The sequence below is a fragment of the Lissotriton vulgaris genome, chromosome 2_1 (assembly GCF_964263255.1).
Source record: "Lissotriton vulgaris chromosome 2_1, aLisVul1.2, whole genome shotgun sequence".
Classification (NCBI taxonomy): domain Eukaryota; kingdom Metazoa; phylum Chordata; class Amphibia; order Caudata; family Salamandridae; genus Lissotriton; species Lissotriton vulgaris.
In genome coordinates, this window is record NC_141687.1 from 92289516 (window position 1) to 92313660 (window position 24145).

General features: G+C 41.5%; 1 protein-coding gene across 6 annotated transcripts in view; it reads right to left on the minus strand.

The window, feature by feature from the left end:
• CLUH (CLUH binding protein of NUMT mRNA) overlaps positions 1 to 24145 on the minus strand; it is a 440989-nt gene that overhangs the window by 237919 nt on the left and 178925 nt on the right. For all 6 annotated transcript variants that reach the window (XM_086954526.1, XM_086954524.1, XM_086954527.1 and 3 more), the window contains exons 7-10: positions 18606 to 18731; positions 12872 to 13019; positions 11882 to 11974; positions 10887 to 11581 (exon numbers count right to left, since the gene is read on the minus strand). In XM_086954526.1, the coding sequence (XP_086810652.1) occupies positions 10887 to 11581; positions 11882 to 11974; positions 12872 to 13019; positions 18606 to 18731 (1062 nt within the window). The remainder of the gene's footprint in view (positions 1 to 10886; positions 11582 to 11881; positions 11975 to 12871; positions 13020 to 18605; positions 18732 to 24145) is intronic.

Here is a 24145-nt window from a genome sequence, read left to right on the forward strand (position 1 = left end):
ATCAGCCTTATTGAGCAGATCAACAAGTGATGCATTTCTAGCTGCTTTTTTCCACAGAAGAACATTATTTTTTTCATTTGTGTCAAGTAGAAGCTGTGAAAGAATTTAAATGATGTGTATCTCAAATTTCTCTAGGCGTCCTTGTTTTCCTCTGGGGAAGATTCTGCTCTCGGTGGTCGTTAAAAAGACACATAATTATTTGTCTTTTTCTGAGAAAATCACTTTGAAAAACTCAAACTGCCTAATTTGTCATTTCCTGGGACACAAGCTGGACCATAAATAAGATGCCATCATGAATAGCAAGGTATGTTTCTATCCACTTGTGAGATTACCTCAGACCAAGAGTAGAGTGTAAGCATGTAAACACATTCTAGCATCTGTTGGCCAAGAGACATACTTGATTAAAAGAAGAGTATAATATAAGCATGTGTACACGCGTTCTAGCATGTGCTGGCCGTGATATATACACGATAAGGCTAAGAGTAGAATATAAGCACTTGTACACACGATCTAGCATGTGCTGGCCATGATATATGCTGGATAAGGCTAAGAGTAGAATATAAGCATGTGTACACCCGTTCTAGCATGTGTTGGCCATGATATATACAGGATAAGGCTAAGAGTAGAATATAAGCATGTGTACACCTGTTCTAGCATGTGGTGGCCATGATATATTCTACTCTTAGCCTTATCCTATATACAAGTACAATATAAGGCTAAGAGTAGAATATAAGCATGTGTACACCCGTTCTAGCATGTGCTGGCTGTGATATATACTGGATAATGCTAAGAGTAGAATATAAGCATGTGTACACCCGTTCTAGCATGTGCTGGTCAGGATATATACTGGATAATGCTAAGAGTAGAATATAAGCATGTGTACACCCGTTCTAGCATGTGCTGGCCAGGATATATACTGGATAATGCTAAGAGTAGAATATAAGCATGTGTACACCCGTTCTAGCATGTGCTGGCCAGGATATATACTGGATAATGCTAAGAGTAGAATATAAGCATGTGTACACCCGTTCTAGCATGTGCTGGCCAGGATATATACTGGATAATGCTAAGAGTAGAATATAAGCATGTGTACACCCGTTCTAGCATGTGCTGGCCAGGATATATACTGGATAATGCTAAGAGTAGAATATAAGCATGTGTACACCGGTTCTAGCATGTGCTGGCCAGGATATATACTGGATAATGCTAAGAGTAGAATATAAGCATGTGTACACCCGCTCTAGCATGTGCTGGCCAGGATATATACTGGATAATGCTAAGAGTAGAATATAAGCATGTCTACACCCGTTCTAGCATGTGCTGGCCAGGATATATACTGGATAATGCTAAGAGTAGAAAATAAACATGTGTACACCCGTTCTAGCATGTGCTGGCCATGATATATACTGGATAATGCTAAGAGTAGAATATAAGCATGTGTACACCCGTTCTAGCATGTGCTGGCCAGGATATATACTGGATAATGCTAAGAGTAGAAAATAAGCATGTGTACACCCGTTCTAGCATGTGCTGGCCAGGATATATACTGGATAATGCTAAGAGTAGAATATAAGCATGTGTACACCCGTTCTAGCATGTGCTGGCCAGGATATATACTGGATAATGCTAAGAGTAGAATATAAGCATGTGTACACCCGTTCTAGCATGTGCTGGCCAGGATATATACTGGATAATGCTAAGAGTAGAATATAAGCATGTGTACACCCGTTCTAGCATGTGCTGGCCAGGATATATACTGGATAATGCTAAGAGTAGAATATAAGCATGTGTACACCCGTTCTAGCATGTGCTGGCCAGGATATATACTGGATAATGCTAAGAGTAGAATATAAGCATGTGTACACCCGTTCTAGCATGTGCTGGCCAGGATATATACTGGATAATGCTAAGAGTAGAATATAAGCATGTGTACACCCGTTCTAGCATGTGCTGGCCAGGATATATACTGGATAAGGCTAAGAGTAGAATATAAGCATGTGTACACCCGTTCTAGCATGTGCTGGCCAGGATATATACTGGATAAGGCTAAGAGTAGAATATAAGCATGTGTACACCCGTTCTAGCATGTGCTGGCCATGATATATACTGGATAAGGCTAAGAGTAGAATATAAGCATGTGTACACCCGTTCTAGCATGTGCTGGCCAGGATATATACTGGATAATGCTAAGAGTAGAATATAAGCATGTGTACACCCGTTCTAGCATGTGCTGGCCAGGATATATACTGGATAATGCTAAGAGTAGAATATAAGCATGTGTACACCCGTTCTAGCATGTGCTGGCCAGGATATATACTGGATAATGCTAAGAGTAGAATATAAGCATGTGTACACCCGTTCTAGCATGTGCTGGCCAGGATATATACTGGATAATGCTAAGAGTAGAATATAAGCATGTGTACACCCGTTCTAGCATGTGCTGGCCAGGATATATACTGGATAATGCTAAGAGTAGAATATAAGCATGTGTACACCCGTTCTAGCATGTGCTGGCCAGGATATATACTGGATAATGCTAGGAGTAGAATATAAGCATGTGTACACCCGTTCTAGCATGTGCTGGCCAGGATATATACTGGATAATGCTAAGAGTAGAATATAAGCATGTGTACACCCGTTCTAGCATGTGCTGGCCAGGATATATACTGGATAATGCTAAGAGTAGAATATAAGCATGTGTACACCCGTTCTAGCATGTGCTGGCCAGGATATATACTGGATAATGCTAAGAGTAGAATATAAGCATGTGTACACCCGTTCTAGCATGTGCTGGCCAGGATATATACTGGATAATGCTAAGAGTAGAATATAAGCATGTGTACACCCGTTCTAGCATGTGCTGGCCATGATATATACTGGATAATGCTAAGAGTAGAATATAAGCATGTGTACACCCGTTCTAGCATGTGCTGGCCATGATATATACTGGATAATGCTAAGAGTAGAATATAAGCATGTGTACACCCGTTCTAGCATGTGCTGGCCATGATATATACTGGATAATGCTAAGAGTAGAATATAAGCATGTCTACACCCGTTCTAGCATGTGCTGGCCAGGATATATACTGGATAATGCTAAGAGTAGAAAATAAGCATGTGTACACCCGTTCTAGCATGTGCTGGCCAGGATATATACTGGATAATGCTAAGAGTAGAATATAAGCATGTGTACACCCGTTCTAGCATGTGCTGGCCAGGATATATACTGGATAATGCTAAGAGTAGAATATAAGCATGTGTACACCCGTTCTAGCATGTGCTGGCCAGGATATATACTGGATAATGCTAAGAGTAGAATATAAGCATGTGTACACCCGTTCTAGCATGTGCTGGCCAGGAATATACTGGATAATGCTAAGAGTAGAATATAAGCATGTGTACACAACCGTTCTAGCATGTGCTGGCCAGGATATATACTGGATAATGCTAAGAGTAGAATATAAGCATGTGTACACCCGTTCTAGCATGTGCTGGCCAGGATATATACTGGATGATGCTAAGAGTCGAATATAAGCATGTGTACACCCGTTCTAGCATGTGCTGGCCAGGATATATACTGGATAATGCTAAGAGTAGAATATAAGCATGTGTACACCCGTTCTAGCATGTGCTGGCCAGGATATATACTGGATAATGCTAAGAGTAGAATATAAGCATGTGTACACCCGTTCTAGCATGTGCTGGCTGTGATATATACTGGATAATGCTAAGAGTAGAATATAAGCATGTGTACACCCGTTCTAGCATGTGCTGGCCAGGATATATACTGGATAATGCTAAGAGTAGAATATAAGCATGTGTACACCCGTTCTAGCATGTGCTGGCCAGGATATATACTGGATAATGCTAAGAGTAGAATATAAGCATGTGTACACCCGTTCTAGCATGTGCTGGCCAGGATATATACTGGATAATGCTAAGAGTAGAATATAAGCATGTGTACACCCGTTCTAGCATGTGCTGGCCATGATATATACTGGATAAGGCTAAGAGTAGAATATAAGCATGTGTACACCCGTTCTAGCATGTGCTGGCCATGATATATACTGGATAATGCTAAGAGTAGAATATAAGCATGTGTACACCCGTTCTAGCATGTGCTGGCCATGATATATACTGGATAATGCTAAGAGTAGAATATAAGCATGTGTACACCCGTTCTAGCATGTGCTGGCCAGGATATATACTGGATAATGCTAAGAGTAGAATATAAGCATGTGTACACCCGTTCTAGCATGTGCTGGCCAGGATATATACTGGATAATGCTAAGAGTAGAATATAAGCATGTGTACACCCGTTCTAGCATGTGCTGGCCAGGATATATACTGGATAATGCTAAGAGTAGAATATAAGCATGTGTACACCCGTTCTAGCATGTGCTGGCCAGGATATATACTGGATAATGCTAAGAGTAGAATATAAGCATGTGTACACCCGTTCTAGCATGTGCTGGCTGTGATATATACTGGATAATTCTAAGAGTAGAATATAAGCATGTGTACACCCGTTCTAGCATGTGCTGGCCAGGATATATACTGGATAATACTAAGAGTAGAATATAAGCATGTGTACACCCGTTCTAGCATGTGCTGGCCAGGATATATACTGGATAATGCTAAGAGTAGAATATAAGCATGTGTACACCCGTTCTAGCATGTGCTGGCCAGGATATATACTGGATAATGCTAAGAGTAGAATATAAGCATGTGTACACCCGTTCTAGCATGTGCTGGCCAGGATATATACTGGATAATGCTAAGAGTAGAATATAAGCATGTGTACACCCGTTCTAGCATGTGCTGGCCAGGATATATACTGGATAATGCTAAGAGTAGAATATAAGCATGTGTACACCCGTTCTAGCATGTGCTGGCCAGGATATATACTGGATAATGCTAAGAGTAGAATATAAGCATGTGTACACCCGTTCTAGCATGTGCTGGCCAGGATATATACTGGATAATGCTAAGAGTAGAATATAAGCATGTGTACACCCGTTCTAGCATGTGCTGGCCAGGATATATACTGGATAATGCTAAGAGTAGAATATAAGCATGTGTACACCCGTTCTAGCATGTGCTGGCCAGGATATATACTGGATAATGCTAAGAGTAGAATATAAGCATGTGTACACCCGTTCTAGCATGTGCTGGCCAGGATATATACTGGATAATGCTAAGAGTAGAATATAAGCATGTGTACACCCGTTCTAGCATGTGCTGGCCAGGATATATACTGGATAAGGCTAAGAGTAGAATATAAGCATGTGTACACCCGTTCTAGCATGTGCTGGCCATGATATATACTGGATAAGGCTAAGAGTAGAATATAAGCATGTGTACACCCGTTCTAGCATGTGCTGGCCATGATATATACTGGATAATGCTAAGAGTAGAATATAAGCATGTGTACACCCGTTCTAGCATGTGCTGGCCAGGATATATACTGGATAATGCTAAGAGTAGAATATAAGCATGTGTACACCCGTTCTAGCATGTGCTGGCCAGGATATATACTGGATAATGCTAAGAGTAGAATATAAGCATGTGTACACCCGTTCTAGCATGTGCTGGCCAGGATATATACTGGATAATGCTAAGAGTAGAATATAAGCATGTGTACACCCGTTCTAGCATGTGCTGGCCAGGATATATACTGGATAATGCTAAGAGTAGAATATAAGCATGTGTACACCCGTTCTAGCATGTGCTGGCCGTGATATATACTGGATAATGCTAAGAGTAGAATATAAGCATGTGTACACCCGTTCTAGCATGTGCTGGCCATGATATATACTGGATAATGCTAAGAGTAGAATATAAGCATGTGTACACCCGTTCTAGCATGTGCTGGCCATGATATATACTGGATAATGCTAAGAGTAGAATATAAGCATGTGTACACCCGTTCTAGCATGTGCTGGCCAGGATATATACTGGATAATGCTAAGAGTAGAATATAAGCATGTGTACACCCGTTCTAGCATGTGCTGGCCAGGATATATACTGGATAATGCTAAGAGTAGAATATAAGCATGTGTACACCCGTTCTAGCATGTGCTGGCCAGGATATATACTGGATAATGCTAAGAGTAGAATATAAGCATGTGTACACCCGTTCTAGCATGTGCTGGCCAGGATATATACTGGATAATGCTAAGAGTAGAATATAAGCATGTGTACACCCGTTCTAGCATGTGCTGGCCAGGATATATACTGGATAATGCTAAGAGTAGAATATAAGAGTGTGTACACCCGTTCTAGCATGTGCTGGCTGTGATATATACTGGATAATGCTAAGAGTAGAATATAAGCATGTGTACACCCGTTCTAGCATGTGCTGGCCAGGATATATACTGGATAATGCTAAGAGTAGAATATAAGCATGTGTACACCCGTTCTAGCATGTGCTGGCTGTGATATATACTGGATAATGCTAAGAGTAGAATATAAGCATGTGTACACCCGTTCTAGCATGTGCTGGCCAGGATATATACTGGATAATGCTAAGAGTAGAATATAAGCATGTGTACACCCGTTCTAGCATGTGCTGGCCAGGATATATACTGGATAATGCTAAGAGTAGAATATAAGCATGTGTACACCCGTTCTAGCATGTGCTGGCCAGGATATATACTGGATAATGCTAAGAGTAGAATATAAGCATGTGTACACCCGTTCTAGCATGTGCTGGCCAGGATATATACTGGATAATGCTAAGAGTGTACACCCGTTCTAGCATGTGCTGGCCAGGATATATACTGGATAATGCTAAGAGTAGAATATAAGCATGTGTACACCCGTTCTAGCATGTGCTGGCCAGGATATATACTGGATAATGCTAAGAGTAGAATATAAGCATGTGTACACCCGTTCTAGCATGTGCTGGCCAGGATATATACTGGATAATGCTAAGAGTAGAATATAAGCATGTGTACACCCGTTCTAGCATGTGCTGGCCAGGATATATACTGGATAATGCTAAGAGTAGAATATAAGCATGTGTACACCCGTTCTAGCATGTGCTGGCCAGGATATATACTGGATAATGCTAAGAGTAGAATATAAGCATGTGTACACCCGTTCTAGCATGTGCTGGCCAGGATATATACTGGATAATGCTAAGAGTAGAATATAAGCATGTGTACACCCGTTCTAGCATGTGCTGGCCAGGATATATACTGGATAATGCTAAGAGTAGAATATAAGCATGTGTACACCCGTTCTAGCATGTGCTGGCCAGGATATATACTGGATAAGGCTAAGAGTAGAATATAAGCATGTGTACACCCGTTCTAGCATGTGCTGGCCATGATATATACTGGATAAGGCTAAGAGTAGAATATAAGCATGTGTACACCCGTTCTAGCATGTGCTGGCCAGGATATATACTGGATAATGCTAAGAGTAGAATATAAGCATGTGTACACCCGTTCTAGCATGTGCTGGCCAGGATATATACTGGATAATGCTAAGAGTAGAATATAAGCATGTGTACACCCGTTCTAGCATGTGCTGGCCAGGATATATACTGGATAATGCTAAGAGTAGAATATAAGCATGTGTACACCCGTTCTAGCATGTGCTGGCCAGGATATATACTGGATAATGCTAAGAGTAGAATATAAGCATGTGTACACCCGTTCTAGCATGTGCTGGCTGTGATATATACTGGATAATGCTAAGAGTAGAATATAAGCATGTGTACACCCGTTCTAGCATGTGCTGGCCAGGATATATACTGGATAATGCTAAGAGTAGAATATAAGCATGTGTACACCCGTTCTAGCATGTGCTGGCCAGGATATATACTGGATAATGCTAAGAGTAGAATATAAGCATGTGTACACCCGTTCTAGCATGTGCTGGCCAGGATATATACTGGATAATGCTAAGAGTAGAATATAAGCATGTGTACACCCGTTCTAGCACGTGCTGGCCAGGATATATACTGGATAATGCTAAGAGTAGAATATAAGCATGTGTACACCCGTTCTAGCATGTGCTGGCCAGGATATATACTGGATAATGCTAAGAGTAGAATATAAGCATGTGTACACCCGTTCTAGCATGTGCTGGCCAGGATATATACTGGATAATGCTAAGAGTAGAATATAAGCATGTGTACACCCGTTCTAGCATGTGCTGGCCAGGATATATACTGGATAATGCTAAGAGTAGAATATAAGCATGTGTACACCCGTTCTAGCATGTGCTGGCCAGGATATATACTGGATAATGCTAAGAGTAGAATATAAGCATGTGTACACCCGTTCTAGCATGTGCTGTCCATGATATATACTGGATAATGCTAAGAGTAGAATATAAGCATGTGTACACCCGTTCTAGCATGTGCTGGCCAGGATATATACTGGATAATGCTAAGAGTAGAATATAAGCATGTGTACACCCGTTCTAGCATGTGCTGGCCAGGATATATACTGGATAATGCTAAGAGTAGAATATAAGCATGTGTACACCCGTTCTAGCATGTGCTGTCCATGATATATACTGGATAATGCTAAGAGTAGAATATAAGCATGTGTACACCCGTTCTAGCATGTGCTGGCCAGGATATATACTGGATAATGCTAAGAGTAGAATATAAGCATGTGTACACCCGTTCTAGCATGTGCTGGCCAGGATATATACTGGATAATGCTAAGAGTAGAATATAAGCATGTGTACACCCGTTCCAGCATGTGCTGGCCAGGATATATACTGGATAATGCTAAGAGTAGAATATAAGCATGTGTACACCCGTTCTAGCATGTGCTGGCCAGGATATATACTGGATAATGCTAAGAGTAGAATATAAGCATGTGTACACCCGTTCTAGCATGTGCTGGCCAGGATATATACTGGATAATGCTAAGAGTGGAATATAAGCATGTGTACACCCGTTCTAGCATGTGCTGGCCAGGATATATACTGGAGAATGCTAAGAGTGGAATATAAGCATGTGTACACCCGTTCTAGCATGTGCTGGCCAGGATATATACTGGATAATGCTAAGAGTAGAATATAAGCATGTGTACACCCGTTCTAGCATGTGCTGGCCAGGATATATACTGGATAATGCTAAGAGTAGAATATAAGCATGTGTACACCCGTTCTAGCATGTGCTGGCCAGGATATATACTGGATAATGCTAAGAGTGGAATATAAGCATGTGTACACCCGTTCTAGCATGTGCTGGCCAGGATATATACTGGATAATGCTAAGAGTAGAATATAAGCATGTGTACACCCGTTCTAGCATGTGCATGCCACAAGTGATACTGGACCAGACTGAGGAGAATATGAGCATGAGCTCACACATTCTAACATATGGGATTAGGAGTAGAGAAGAAGCCTGAATACAAATTCGAACACGTGCTGGCATGAGTGATAATGGATCAGACTAAGAGTAGATTATGGGCATGTGTACATATATTGTAGCTGTGCTGCCACAAGGGATATTGCCGTAGAGACACTTGTGTGAAATATTTTAGACATCCTGACTTTGAATGTTTATGTTTGAGGCTGGGGTCTGTCGGTTTGGATCAGTTATATACTGCTGTGATGGATGAAGGATGGCGCATTTATATTTGAGAATAAAAGGAGTCCTCTGTCTTGGATTAAGGAGTTCGAATTTTATTCCTGAATTCCACTTAAGAATCAGAAAAGATATATACGTTTGTACCGGTGCAGGGTAATTTTGACTGTGCAAAAACTGACATTTGCGTAAAGCACCTGGTAAGAAAACACAGTTTTTGCACCAAGGTATTGCTTTAAATGCTGATGCAAAATTTTAGTACTAGTGCACATGTATGTAAGCTGGATAATAAAGTCTAGCTAAAAGCAAAGTAAGACGTTAGAAGATTTTAGCATTTTTTAACTGGTGATTAAGATCAATCAATGGATTCCGTTCCTATAATTCTCATTTGAAAGGAAAGTCACACCTACAGAAACAAAGAACATAGGCAAAGAAAAAAAGGCTTTACATGTAACTGAAAGTATCTTCTTCATCACTCAATTACTCTCCACAAGACAGACTATCTCTCCTCCTTGTACTCATTCATCTTTTATTTCACCCACTAACTCATTCATCCACTCATACATTCATAATACCACATATAAAAGCAAACTCACAAATTAACAATGAAGAGACGCTTTTAGTAATGAGACAAACTGTTTCTCTTTGTCAATGCTTGTTTTGCTACAATTGTCAGTTGTGCCATCAGTGTATTGCGAATGTATGTGTCCCATTCCTTCCGAAAGTCCTTTACTTTCTCTACACCCATGTTATCCTTCTTATTTTCATTCCCATCCTTTCTTCCTTCCCTCAACTTCCCTCCCACACAACTCTTCTCATCCTCAGGATTTCTGTCCTCCTCGTATTATATAATTTAGCCTAACTACTAGGGCGGTCAATCTCTAATCTGGGGTACCAGGTTCAAGTCTCGACAATGAAGCTCAACATCCTGTGATTCTGGGCAAACCACTTAATCTCACTGTGCCTATAAAAAATGAATGTGTTCTTGTTTAACGCAACTGGCGCTCATGTAAAGGGCTCCGATACCCAAAACCTTTGTGTCAAGTTTGCACTATATAAAACTACAAAACAAAAATGCTCCTTTTGCCACTCCACTTATTTTCATCTCTATCTTATGGTCATATCCTACCTCGGTCTTTAATTTTCTCCAACCTATTATTCTCCACCTCTTTTCTGAGACTGAGCACAGTACGTATGAGAAAAGACTACAGGACTCATATTCCAAAGAATAATGATCTCTGGACTAAGTATTTTTCTATCACAGTTGCAACAGCTATCAACCACTATCAGTGACAATAAACAAATTACTATTATTTACTTCTCTTACCTGTGCTCCACAAAGGCATCAACAAGTTCCTGCCGTAGACAGCAAAGCTTGTGACGGTGCTGCTTGGGAAAGCCCATTTTCTGGCACTCCTCTGGCATTTCCTCTCCTTCCATGGGCAAAAAGTTCATATCTGGAGGAAAAGTGCGAAGCAAGTCCAGGATGTAATGCCGACCATCATTTCCTATGATACCCTTACATTCCACAGAGGAGCAAAGCTCCACCTCTTCATCCTTGTCATTCAGCACTTTATGCTTCTGTATCTTAAGTGGTCTGCTTGTCTTCTCCAACAGTTCTAAATATTTAGGATGGGAAACAACTGTTTTGCCAAAGTCTATTGACCCATAAATGACGCTTTGTTCCTGCTCACGCTCCAGAATTCCAGGAATGATGGACTGAGCTGTTACTCTGTACCCTCTGTAATCCACCACGACTGTACCCAGGGTGTACAGTCCGTCGACGTCCACAGCACTGTAGGTACGTACCCCATTCAGGTCATTTGTGGGGGCCACAAATGCAGCATTGTCCCCTCCAAAGTCTTTGTAGTGGTCGCGGACATCAAATCCCAGGCTGAAGAAAATGTTGTTCCAGATGAACATCTGCATTTTGGTTTCCTCACTAGGGTTAATTGCCATAACATTGCCATCAATGACGGCCATAGCACCTCTCGTAGCAGCAGCTGTGAAATCACTGTGCACCTATGGAGGGGGATAAATGATGCACTTTACTGTGGGTGTTTTTACAGACTACCTTTTATGATCTAGTGTTCTTTACTCTTAAGATGAAAGATAATAGTTATAGAATCCCCCTACAGGTTATTTATAAGACCTCTTTAGACCAATAAAGCAAGCTCTGTCAAAATTGTGCTTTCTGATCATAGCTTTTTTTTTTTAAGTAAATCAAAAAACATACGAAAAAGATGACAGCCAATCCTAAGGTGCTGGTCAGTTAACTTTGAAAGCACATCACTTTGATGAGAGAACGGATGATAACATTACCTTGAAAATGGCTCGTTCTCGAAGAAGTCTTTCAGGCAGGTTTTTGCGTGGGAGTTCCCTTGTGGTTTGCAATTCCTCATTCCAGTCCCGAGTCTGAAACAAATGATATTGTTGGCAAAGCGGTCAGTGTAAGTGCCTCATGATTATACGCAGTGAAGACACAAAATTAAGCATAGATATGGCACTACCCACAAAAATATTTGATGTGTTATAGCACTATAAATATAAAAGAAGTTACTGTTTTTGACTGACTGTTACTCAAAGTACTGACTTCAAATATAAACCTCCTGTATTCAAAGTTGTGACCTGCCGGAGTCAAAAAAGCCAGCAAGGAGGGCCCAAATGATGCAGCATTTAACTCTGATAATTTATTTATTTGTAGCAGTAATACTCAGATCGAAGAGTTTTCACTCTGCACCGAAAATAAAGCCAATATTTGAAAGCCTACTCCACAGGGATTCTTGTTCATAGTTGAAATAGTGAACTGCAGCTGTGTACTTATGTGCTGTAAGGCATAAAGTAGGGTAGGGGAACAGGAAGTTCAATCAGATGACAATGAGATAGATTCGGACATATGCAGGCCAATTGTGACCTGCTGAGCAATCATTACCCAAGAACTCTGCCAAAGGTGGCACTAACTCTAAACATTTAGATGCTTGATATAGTTGATGTTACAATTTTGATGCCAGTTTTGTTGCAAGCATGTTTTTCTACATATCAAATGACCCGCCGGTGCCAGATGATGCTAAATGTTAAATGCAGATATTCACTGAATATTTGCCGGTACTGCACTGGCATAAAATGTGCAATATATTTCCTTTGGCTTTTGTTTTGACTCCTTTGCTAAACAATAATTTAAATGTGATTATATAGCATGATAACATTCTATAAATAAGAACAATATTTCTAAATTACACTACTACACCTCATTTTCAATTCTGTTCTATCACAGATGTCAGGTAGCAAAGCAATGAGGTGAAGCATGCTCACCTGTCCAGGTATGTGTTCTTCATAGCCCAGTCTAGACGTGTACGCATCCTCTGCCCTGACACAGTCCATGCCGTGCTCTGCCTGGGGTGCCGTCCAGCTGTACAGTTGAAAAGGGGTTGCAATCCTCTCAAATGGATGTTTCTGAACTCTGCAGTGCAATGAAACAAGCTATCAGCCATTTTCAGATGACAAATCTCTGAGCACTGAAAGTAGCATGCATATGCAGTCACTGTTAATGATGGCCATCTTTCAACAATGTACTCTAATAACCTATCCAGCACTTTTCATTATCAGGTTGTATAGAGCTACAAAAGAGTTCATCATCATCATAGAGGAAGAGGCTGCAAGACACGGATCTCATACAGAGTTTTGTACCAACATAGATTGCCCAGCAACAGGTAGTTTATCCTATATAATTACAGATACTCATTTATAGCTCAATGTGCTAATGTTAAAGGCCCAGTGCCTTGAGACTCTCACGGGTGAGTAGGGCGCTTCACAAATCCCCGATTGATTGATGGTTGCAGAGACCTTTTGGTTTGCTCACTTTTCCAAATCACTTAAAATTGACTATGGAAATAAAACAAGTCTGTGCATGAATCTCTGCACTCAAATCAGAAGAGTCTTGCCTTCAATATAGCCAATTTTAACCAAATTTGGTGAACTCTTTCCTGAAAAAGGAAAGCCTTTCGCCACCAGGTCAGATGGATAGAAAGCGCAGGCAAAGAACCAGTGAAGATGTTTATTTTTAGCAAGCAGTCCAGCTTATGTAAAAGATCGCAATGTGCTTCTGCTCTTGAGTATTGCTAACTTATTAATCTATTGTGCCGGTGAGGGGAAGTTGAAAGTAGCTTCTACCACCACCACCACCAGCAATGTACACACCCTGGGTTACACAGGTGAGAGTGAAGGACAGCACTGTAAAGTGAAAACAATTTCCACTCACCATATATCTTAGGAATTTCATGTGACATAGCTGAATGGTGGGTTAAAAGCCAATTGCTTTTATCCTCATACCTATTCAACAATAGTCTCATTCCTTGCTGTTCAAATGCCAAACACTAAAGGCTTCACTCTAGACTTCAAAATGAAATAAAGAAGGGTCAAGTGTGTACTCCAATCTTGCTTGACTGATTTGATCATTTCCTTATCCCTTCTCTCTTCACTTCTAGAATATTTTCATCAATGGGCAACCAGAGGGACACAATCAATAGACTACAGATCTAGGAACCATTGATACACCCATGTTCACTTCGGAAGTAGCACAGCATAACAATATATCCCTGACAAGCATGACAGCTCCAAAAAAGTGTTACGGGGTAATGGGCATGACTGCCCAAAAAATACTTAGTAGAAAACCAACTAAAATGTCTTTGCACTCTATTTCAAAGAATTGAACGAGGACAGGGCATCCAAATAAATATAGCACAAACATCCTGGCTCAACTTTGAAGTGACAATAGCAAACATGGCAAACCGATCTTCGATCACACAAGTGAGAGCAAGAAAGAAAGAAATAGTCAACTTATTTTGGACAAGGTGAAATAATCTATTCTCCTAAATATCAGACAGGCTCACTAATATTTTCTAAAGAAAGTTGTTCTCCAACTTATTTGTATAGAAGATAAAGATCAAACTTTAACAACTCATGCTGGATGATCCCCATTAGCATACCTCTACCTATTCCTAGATTATATCAAAACAAGCCAGGTTTCGCTTTCACATAAACAAACTAAAAGAAACAGACCAGCAGGTCTGAATAACTCCACTCTCCCATTTCTAGCTAAAACCTTGGAGTGTGCATTTAGATGCAGCTCAGACAGTTCATCAAGGAAAACAATCTACTCGAGGAGCTCCAGATCAGGATGGAACACAAACTGTAAACTCACAACAAGCCAATTGAATTAATCCAGGCTTGATGTACTATCACAGGCAAGGTTAGTGCATTAGAGGGAGTCGCACAGGAGTGAGCCACAGGAATGAATAGATGACTATATTTCTAAAGTAGACCCTAATGCGGTTCAATGCAATCACTTAAGTGGCTTTAGAAGGATCTACCTAGACAGCCAGTAGCTTTAAGTGAGAGATTAAATCTGTACTGCGGTAAGTAAAGGCTTGACTGTAGGCCTCAGACCAATGACAGAAAGAGGCTGGAAAAGAAAGCTAATGGTTGAAGGAGGAGGACCCAAAGGCCACGCCTTGTGTAAGGCTCACTACAGATATATTTGAGAGATCAGCTGTCAAAACCCAGACATAGAAAAGTTGGAAATCTTAGAGGAAGGTCACCCCATCTAGTTAGCCTCTTGAACTAATAAGAAGCACTCTACATCCTAGATTAAGGTGATCCCCGTCTCTTTATCCTCTTAGAAATATCAGCTACCATCAACACAGTGAACACTGCCACTCTCCTGAAAATCCACAGAAAAAGAATGGGGCTGATTGGTGCACTCCTCAGTTGGTTCTCATCCCATTTGGAAAATCAGTGTTGATACATAACAATTGCAATATTTATCTTTATCTATTAAGTTTCAGCAAAGGCTTCCACAAGTTTCTTTCTCCCACACTTTCCAACATGTATATTGAGCTTCTAGCCCATGTTCTGAGTGGCGCCAACATTTTAGATCATTGTTTATGTAGGGAAAATCCAGATCTGGTTGACAATTTCAAATAAATGAGGTTGAATATTTGGCCAAGTGCTTGAGACATTCAAATCAGAGTTTCTTCTGTTATCCCAACCAAACTGCCCTCTCTGAATTAAAACTTGGAACAACCTACAATATTATACTGTATTCCTTCAACTGGAGAGCAAGCTAGAGCTCTAGGCTTCATCTTGAATAACGGCCGTAATTTCAAGCACATGTCAAAACAGCAAAGGGGATGCAATGTCTATTTAGACTCCCCAAGGGGAGTAAACATTTCATCCTGGAGCAAGGTTTCATGCTAGTAATCCAATCTCTCCCATTGCCCACGTAGGGACTATGAAACCTCAATACCAACAGAAATATACACACTATCAAGCTCTCTTCAAAGCAGTCTTTTGTCCAGCAGCAGACTGTCCACTGGCACAAGGAAGTTTGACAATGCCCCAACTATTCGATACTCGCTGGTGTTGGGAGCATTTTTGAACTAGCTTGCATCATGTAGGAAGCCATAGTTTTGGGGACCACTAAAAACTTCGATCAGAAACGGACAATTTCTGGTGGACAATTACTATTTCTACCCAGGCAAAGTATTCACCTCGAAACACCAGGATTTATAGAAGGTGTACATCTTAAGCAATCCTTCTTCTGAAATGCATCTCGGACGTGGGACTCCATTCCAACAGGCATTAAGACACTTCCATACTTCTGGATTTTTATGGAAAATCTACAGAGCCACCTTTATTCAGCACCACTTACAAGTTTGAAATAACTATTGATCCTTGAGTTGCAGACCAAAATGATGGTAATAGAAAATGCTTGTTCCTACTGTATTTTACTCACTGGATAACCTTTTTCTTTACTATATGCTGCAGTTCTTGGAATGGGTAAGTATCGGGCAATGTTTGATATTAATTCAAGACAACAAAGTTCCCTGTTGGGGAGGTATGTGACTTAACACATGGGAGCGGGGGTATCACCATTTATACGGAAAAGGCAAGAAATCAATACCCTTCTAATATTGTCATGAGTAATAAACAGTTATAAAGGAAAAAGCAAATCAACTCATCAATTGTTTCCTTTATATTATCTCATTCAAACATCTCCTAACAAAGAATTATATGCATATTTGAATATGGAGCTCATACACATTAGTCACAAACCCTTTAAGTGTATCAGTATCTGTGTTTCGTCACCAATCAATGGAACCCAGCACAAAAGCAAACAATTTTTTAGGGTGAACAAGTAAAAGTTTCAATGCTTTAATAAAGGAAGTACGGCCAATGTCCTTATTTGATTTAATCAGAACACGTCCTCTGAGATAAGCAACGCGTTTGGCAGTAATGTATTACATGGAAGCTGTACTACATCAACACAGTCTTTTACAATAACTTTCACACAGGACTTTTGCCTAATGCCCTTGGATAGTGGTGTTGTTGCATTTCGACCTTTGGTGTATTCAGGATTACCTCACAATTGGGAATCTATGAGCATTATTTTCGAGGTCAGCTAATTTAAGCTAATCACTCTGGTTATTATATTCACCCTTCCAAACGTTGTGATTTTTTTGTTCTATATTATATGGTTATCAGATTTTCTAATACTACAACTTCATTATGTTATATTGCCCATAACATTATACGCTCTACTGTCTGCACAAAACTGTTCTTATGTAAAGCACAGTGCTTACGGATTGGTTCTTTTTCGTTCTATACAAAACTACTAAGTAAATAAATCATCATAACTGACCCTAGAACTGAACTTGGGGCTTAAAAATAATATGGATAAACAGTTATCATCGCTAAACTTTAGAAAAACAAGTGTGTTCCCTCTGGTATTTTTTCAACCGGAATGGTCAATTTATCTGCAACCCTTAGCATTACTATTAACCTTGCAAATGCCCATGATCTGGATAATGCCATTCTAGAAGGCCCAAATGATCACATGGGGACGAGTATTCATGTGTGCCCCAAATAAGCCTCCTAATTCCAATCACAGAGTATCTTCAACAGAGCTACTGTCAGCCCCACCCCTCGTGTTAGTTTAAGTTTTCAAAGTATTAGCTTTAATTTCACAAATAATTTTAAGACATTAGGATAATAAAAGAAGTTCAGATGTAAAGCAAAACCCAAGTGACAGAAACTGTTGTTCTAAAGACTTTTTGGGCACCTTCAGAAACTTTGACGCCAAGAAGGATGTCAGTGTAACACTTGCTGCCCTGTAAATCACCTTAATCTGGTGTAACCTGGAAATACTAATCATAGATAACTCAGTTGGACCATATATTCATATGCCTCGAACACATTGTTTTACAAGTAACAAATTATTGAGAATAACTATTATGATGACAGTTATTGAGGTCTTCAGAATGACTGCTCTTTGGGTATTAATAATAAAAGTAGATAATATTCTCTAAAAACATTTCTCAGGTCATCAGTGATACTGCTTTGAAAGGTCTACCAACCACATGATACTACGGCAGATACAATGAAGGAGAACCCTTTGCAAGACACTCACCAAAAGATTTGAGAATAAAACATGGAGTACTTAACATTAGTGCGATCGGCCCTTCAGCTCCACATATCCACTACCCATGAAGCAAGTGCACAGCATCTCAATCAAGATATACTAGACTTCTCGGATTGTCAATGTGTGGGGTATGGAACACTAAGGATAGAAGTGGTTATATGTAATGAGGTGGAATAATTTGCTGCTGAAATGTCGAGACACTGGTAGTTGAGAAAGGGGGATTAAATACTGGCTGTTCATGAATGTTTGAAAATGTGAAAAGGCACTGGAGACATTCAAATGGGAGGACATGGGTAGGGGAGTTTATATGAGAAACAAACAATAAAAAAGGTGCAGATGTGACACTGAAAAGGAAATGACAACTTTGACTCCAACCTTATCAATGGCCCACCGACCTGTACATCTGATGCAAAAGTCCATCTCATGCAGAGTTGGATATAATCGTTAGGCAAGACTCACTGGTGGGTCAGAGACACTGAAGAACTGAACAATTTCACCCAAGGAATACCAAACCTGAATATCTCCTGAAGAAAGAGTCCAGCACTCAGTCACTAATCATCAGCATACCTTTTCTTCTGTAGGGCTGCAAAATTCCTTTTGAATGCTGGACTGATCTGGTTCAATAACTCCACCAGGGAATGACAAAGGAAACTTGGATTGGTAGGCTTGGGATTAAAGCTGTACGCTGTGGATCTGTAAAAGAAAATTTATCAAGTCATTGTACCACTGTTAGGGCAACATACTAAAAATCACAAAAATAAGCAAATATCAGATTTCTTTGGTACGGTTACAGTTTTGTGGAATAAATGGCCACTGTTGTCGGATTATTGGGATGCCAGTTATGTAAAAGGCATAAAAACACCCTCCTACAAACACTAGTCCCTATTGTTTGGCAATGTCTGCTTTTGTTGTCAAGGTCCCCATAATGTTTAGAGTGGCTCTGCTGTTAGAACTATTGGTATACTTAATATCTCAACTTCAATCCAACACGGATAAAATACAGAATATTTACCAGTGCACATGTTGGAAGAGAGGTAATGTATGTGAAGAAAGAAAAGTGAGCTAAGCACCAATTTTAGAGACTGTATTTTATCTGGTATAATAACTCAGAACTTGACAACCAGGATGGGTGGGCATTTATCACCTTTGGTTTTTCTTTGTTCGCCCTAAATTGGCAGGATATGCTCAGACGTGAGTCCCTTGCTCACTTTGCCACTGGAGTCAAGCAAGCCCGGCTGAAGACGGCTGTAATGCCAGAAACCGGTCCTGGGAAGCTTGATTCCGGTCCAGGGAAGACATGGCTTGGCAGTTCGGGTTGGACTGTTCCCATGAGGCACAGGGTCAGACTGATTTGCATATGGCCATGTCTGAACTGGGGTGGCGGAGTGAGCTAAAGAACGGTGATGGATTAAACCCAGAGTGTTTGTATTGTCAACGCTCCGTCCATCATCACCTTTGGTTTTTCCTTGGGTGGGCATTTATGCCAGCGGGTTAAATTTGAAAATTAGACAATAAAAAGAGAGCAAATACCCATCAGCCATTCAGTGCAATGGAAAAAACTACATAGCCAGTGTTTGCCAAACTCCTCCAGATTATAGGAGCGACTGGACGAAGACCAAAATGCACAGACTTCTTTAAAGAAGAGTCAGATAAAACAGCAACTTGAAGTGGTAGTCTGAATAGTGCTCATAAAGGTCTGGAGAGACCGCTCTGGGTCTTAAACTGCTCACAAGCCCTTAATGATTACCTCTAGTGAATGGGTGATACAACTAAGAATGCTAGGGGTGGCCAAGTGACAATGTAATGTAAATTTCGAATGTCCAAGCCTCTCAGATTGTGTATTTTGACTCTGTTAAATAATAAGATGCTTCATCATCGGGCCCACCACAGTGACACCGAATGTGTCCCGGGCGTGCTTCAACGCAGAAATACTGCGGAGCTGGTATGATTCCTGAGTGTGCGGTGTAATGAGTGAGTAAGTGAAGGTTTAAAAGCTATACCGAGGGTCCCAGTACCCGAGGGTAAATAGATAAACTTTAATCACTGGGCCCCTGTTAGCAACTAAAAGGCAGTCGAACGTGCTGGAGTGCGGAATATGACCTCCTGCGTCCTGTGTGGTCTACATGTTTCAGCCAGGCCTTTTGAAACTGGCTTTCCTCAGGACCATTGAGTATGTGAAAAAACTGCAAGTAAATAATAAAATACTAAATTATAGTGATTGTGTTGTTTTTTTAGAAATGTGTCGCACTCCCTAAGGAGCGTTATATGTTAGAGGGGGATTCCCTCTTGCTTTACTACACATAAAACATATAGGACATAGACAGACGTACAGGGTAGAGTCATATTAGCATAGTATGCTGATTGCAGAACATTTGCCGGCTGGTAAAGTGTGTGCTCGACCTATATGAGGCTAAAGTGTGGTCATGTCAATGACGTAACTGGCATGGGTTTTATCATTTGAAACGATTGTTGTGGTTGTGGGCTAAACAGCGGATTTTAGCAGGGTGAGGTACAGGTAAGTAAAGTACATTATCCTCACACAGGCTAGTGGTCTGTAAAAGCCTACTTGGGTCACTTGGCAGAGAAAAAGACCCTGAAAAAAGTTTAGGAAACCGTGCGGTTAAATCCGACCTGTAGGGAAAAAGATTTCAGCAGCTTACCCCATTCGTAGCGGTCGTTTGGTGGATTTACTCACGGAATTGCCGGTCTGGATCCTCCTTGGACCGGTCGTCCTTCTGAGGTGCCCGAGTGAAATGGCGGGCCGCCGGCCGGGTTTAGATAACCTGATTGTCTGCACTTGGGTATTGGTAAAAATAGAAGAAGGTGCGGGCTCGTGCTGGGTGCCTAGTCATCCTGCTGCGGTGCGCATGGGATCAGGAGCAGTGACTCTCGCGCATGCGCGCCGTGGGTGAGAAACCGCTCAAAGAATCCTTCTGTGTATGTGCATGCGTTTTAATGCGCATGAAGCTACTGCTGGCAATGTCGAAGGGCAAAGTTACTTCGATTAAAAGTCCAATGTTTGAGAGATCAGCGTTAATGTGCTTTGGGCAATATTGGGTTTACAAAATTATTTGGAATCACATATTAATAAAATGTGAGTGTAATTGCATGGTGCTTACATGTATATTATAGTGCTGGCCAAATGGCTGAATAGGTGGCTAAGCTGGGGTGCACTGGCCACTGAGAAGGTTAGGATGGTCGGAAGGACCACGTGGCATGGTGTGTTGGTTTTATAATTTATGGGGACTCAGCTGGGAACTGGGAGTGTGTTATGCTGTTTCTCAGGGTGCGAGTACTCATAGGGTGAGAGAGTTCCACGGGATGGAGTCATTCAAGCCCTCTGTGTGGGTAGAGAGGCGGTGTATCCAGCGTTGTTCCTTCATGAGGAGGTTCTTTTCATTTGTTTCCGTTACTTCAAACTGCTCAATGACAGTCCATGTGAAGTCATTGGGGGTGTGGTTGTGAGACAGGAAATGGTCTGTCAGTTTGCTTATGTTTTTACCGCACCGAATGGTGCTCCTATGTTCAGTCATTCTAGTTTTGACTTTGTGGGTGGTCATCCCAATGTACCCGAGGCCGCATCTGCAGGTTATTAGGTACACCAGGTTGGATGAGTTGCAGTTAGTGAACTGGCGTTGTGTCCATGTTTTGCCAGGTTCCAAACCGAGGGTTTTTGACGGGGATGTCAGGTGGCATACACTGCAGTTATTGCAGGGTTGGTGGCCTGTGAGTTTGGGTAGGCCCCAGGCGTTCAGGATTGTGTTGTCTGCGGGGTGGTTGTTTCCCCTGGGCCTTGTGGATACGAGTTGATCTTTTAAGTTCTTTGACCTTTTATACGCAAAACGCGGTTTTTCCCAGTTTTTAGTCTCTGAGTTGATGATCTTCCAGTTTTTATGGATGATGCTGGACACCTGGTTTGATGCAGTATTGTATGTAGTTACACAGGTAAGTACGGGTTCCTCAGGTGGTTTGATGGTGGTCTCCAGGAGTGCGTCCCTGTTTTGGTTGCATGCCCTTTTGCAAGTTTTCTGAATGATCCTAGTGGGGTGCCCTCTGTCCTCGAGTTTGTGGACTAGGGCGGTGGATTGTTGTTTGTAATCATGAATGTTGCTGCAGTTGCGCCTGATGCGCAAAAATTGTCCATAGGGGAGTTTTTCCCTCAGGGGTCTGGGATGGAAGCTGTCAAACCTAAGGAGGGAGTTCCTTGCTGTGGGTTTGTAAAATGTGGTAGTATCGCCCTGGGCAGAGGGTCCCCGTTACATGCATGGCTCCTCCAGTCGGAAAACCCAGGATCCATTGGAACGGCGCAATCCATGCAGCTCTCCTGTCTCTCCGCAGAGAGCAGACAGCAGGAACCCGGAAGGAGGCGGACATAACACCGGAAGCACTTGGCCCGGACGACTGAAAAGAGCCGACCATGAGGAATAGGTTGTTGAACCTTGCAGCGCGGGAGTAGGAGTGAAGACATCGGAAGGAAGAACCAAAGAGGAGGAATCCTGCAGAGAAGCTGGCGAGGAAGAACCAACGAGAGAAGACACCGGTGACGCGGAACCGGATGAGCGTTGGTGCGAGGAGTGGTGGAGTCCTCCGGAGGATGCTGTAGAGTGGCCGCAACTCTGGAGAGTTGCGGCAGAGCCGGTGAGTGAGAGCGTCCCACTGGTGGTAGAGGGAGGAACGAGGAAGGTGGATAGAGAACTAGGGGACCGGTAAAAGCTGAATACTTTGCTTAAGTGATAAGCGGGGCATTGTTTCCTATCGACTTGTGTGTCAGACAGGACGCCGATATTCTTTCCCCTGTGTGTGTTTGACAGCGTGACCCTAAACAGATTTAAGAAGGTCTAAGGTGTTTTTTTCCCCTTGAGTGAACATCACAAACTGACCCGTGCTTATCGTGTGGCAATAGTCAGAATTAGGGTAAGTATTTTGGACCCATTCTTTGTATATGGGCTAACAGACCTCCTGCTTCAATTCAGTTTACCTGTCTCCCCCCCCCCCCCCACACTTTCAACTAGCCTATTGCTTGGCACTATGCGTCCCCTTTTCACTACCCACCTGCCTAAGAGGGATATTTGTTTATTTTTGGAGCACTATATGGTGTGGTGGCGGGACAAACCTTTTGAAATACTTCAGAACTTGTATTCTGACGGCTCCTTCTTTTCCTCTTTTATGAGCCTCCGGGGAGACCCCTTTGACTCTGAAGACGAGGAGCAAGAACCATCGCCCTCAACACCTAACTTAAGAACATCATTAGAAGAGGAAACCGAAGAACACCGTTTTGATTCTCGAACAATTGTTACTCCTGACAATAAAACTCATTCTGTTCGTAAATACATACAGCCTCCTCGCTTGTATATCAAACCTGCGCTCCCACAGGATACTACATCTTCCGGTCCATTTTCGCGACAAAATCCCAACAGTTGCGTAGTACAGCTAGAATGCCAGGGGTGCAACCATTCATGCAAATAAAAGTGGGAAAAGTGGGCAGAAAAGAGGAATGCCCCTTACAATTGTGAATGGTGAAGACAACACACAGTTCATCATGACAAGCTCAAGGCTTGTTGTATAGTGTCCTCATGTACTGGTAAAAGAGTTGATCTAAAGCTGGCCTCTTGAGCACCCGTTCCAGGTAAGATTTATGCACAGAAACTAACACTTTTTGGAAGTCAGTCGGTAAAAGAGCTGCATCATCTGGAGCTTGTGGACCTGTGCTAACATCACATGAAGCCGCCAGTAGACCAGGACGGGTGCTGCGGCCAGCATATAGCAGTTTTCATCATATTGAACAAGAGTATGCATTACACTGGTTCCTAAAGTTTAGCCTGGATTTTTATCTTGATATTCATAAAGGATATTGGTCAATACAAACTATATTCTTCCAACGGCTTGCATAGTTTCAAGTTAACAGAGATAGCTCGTTTTTTTAAAACAAATTTTTATTGATTTTCCATACATCCAAAAAGGAAGACGAGAAAGTGGGAAAAGGAAAAAGGGGGTTTCAGTTACATACCCCAGATATTTAGCAAAGTCACATTTTAAATCAGGTTATTTAATGCACAGTTATCGCCCCCTAAGATGTCCATGTCAACTGTTCGGGCAAAGTTTATGAT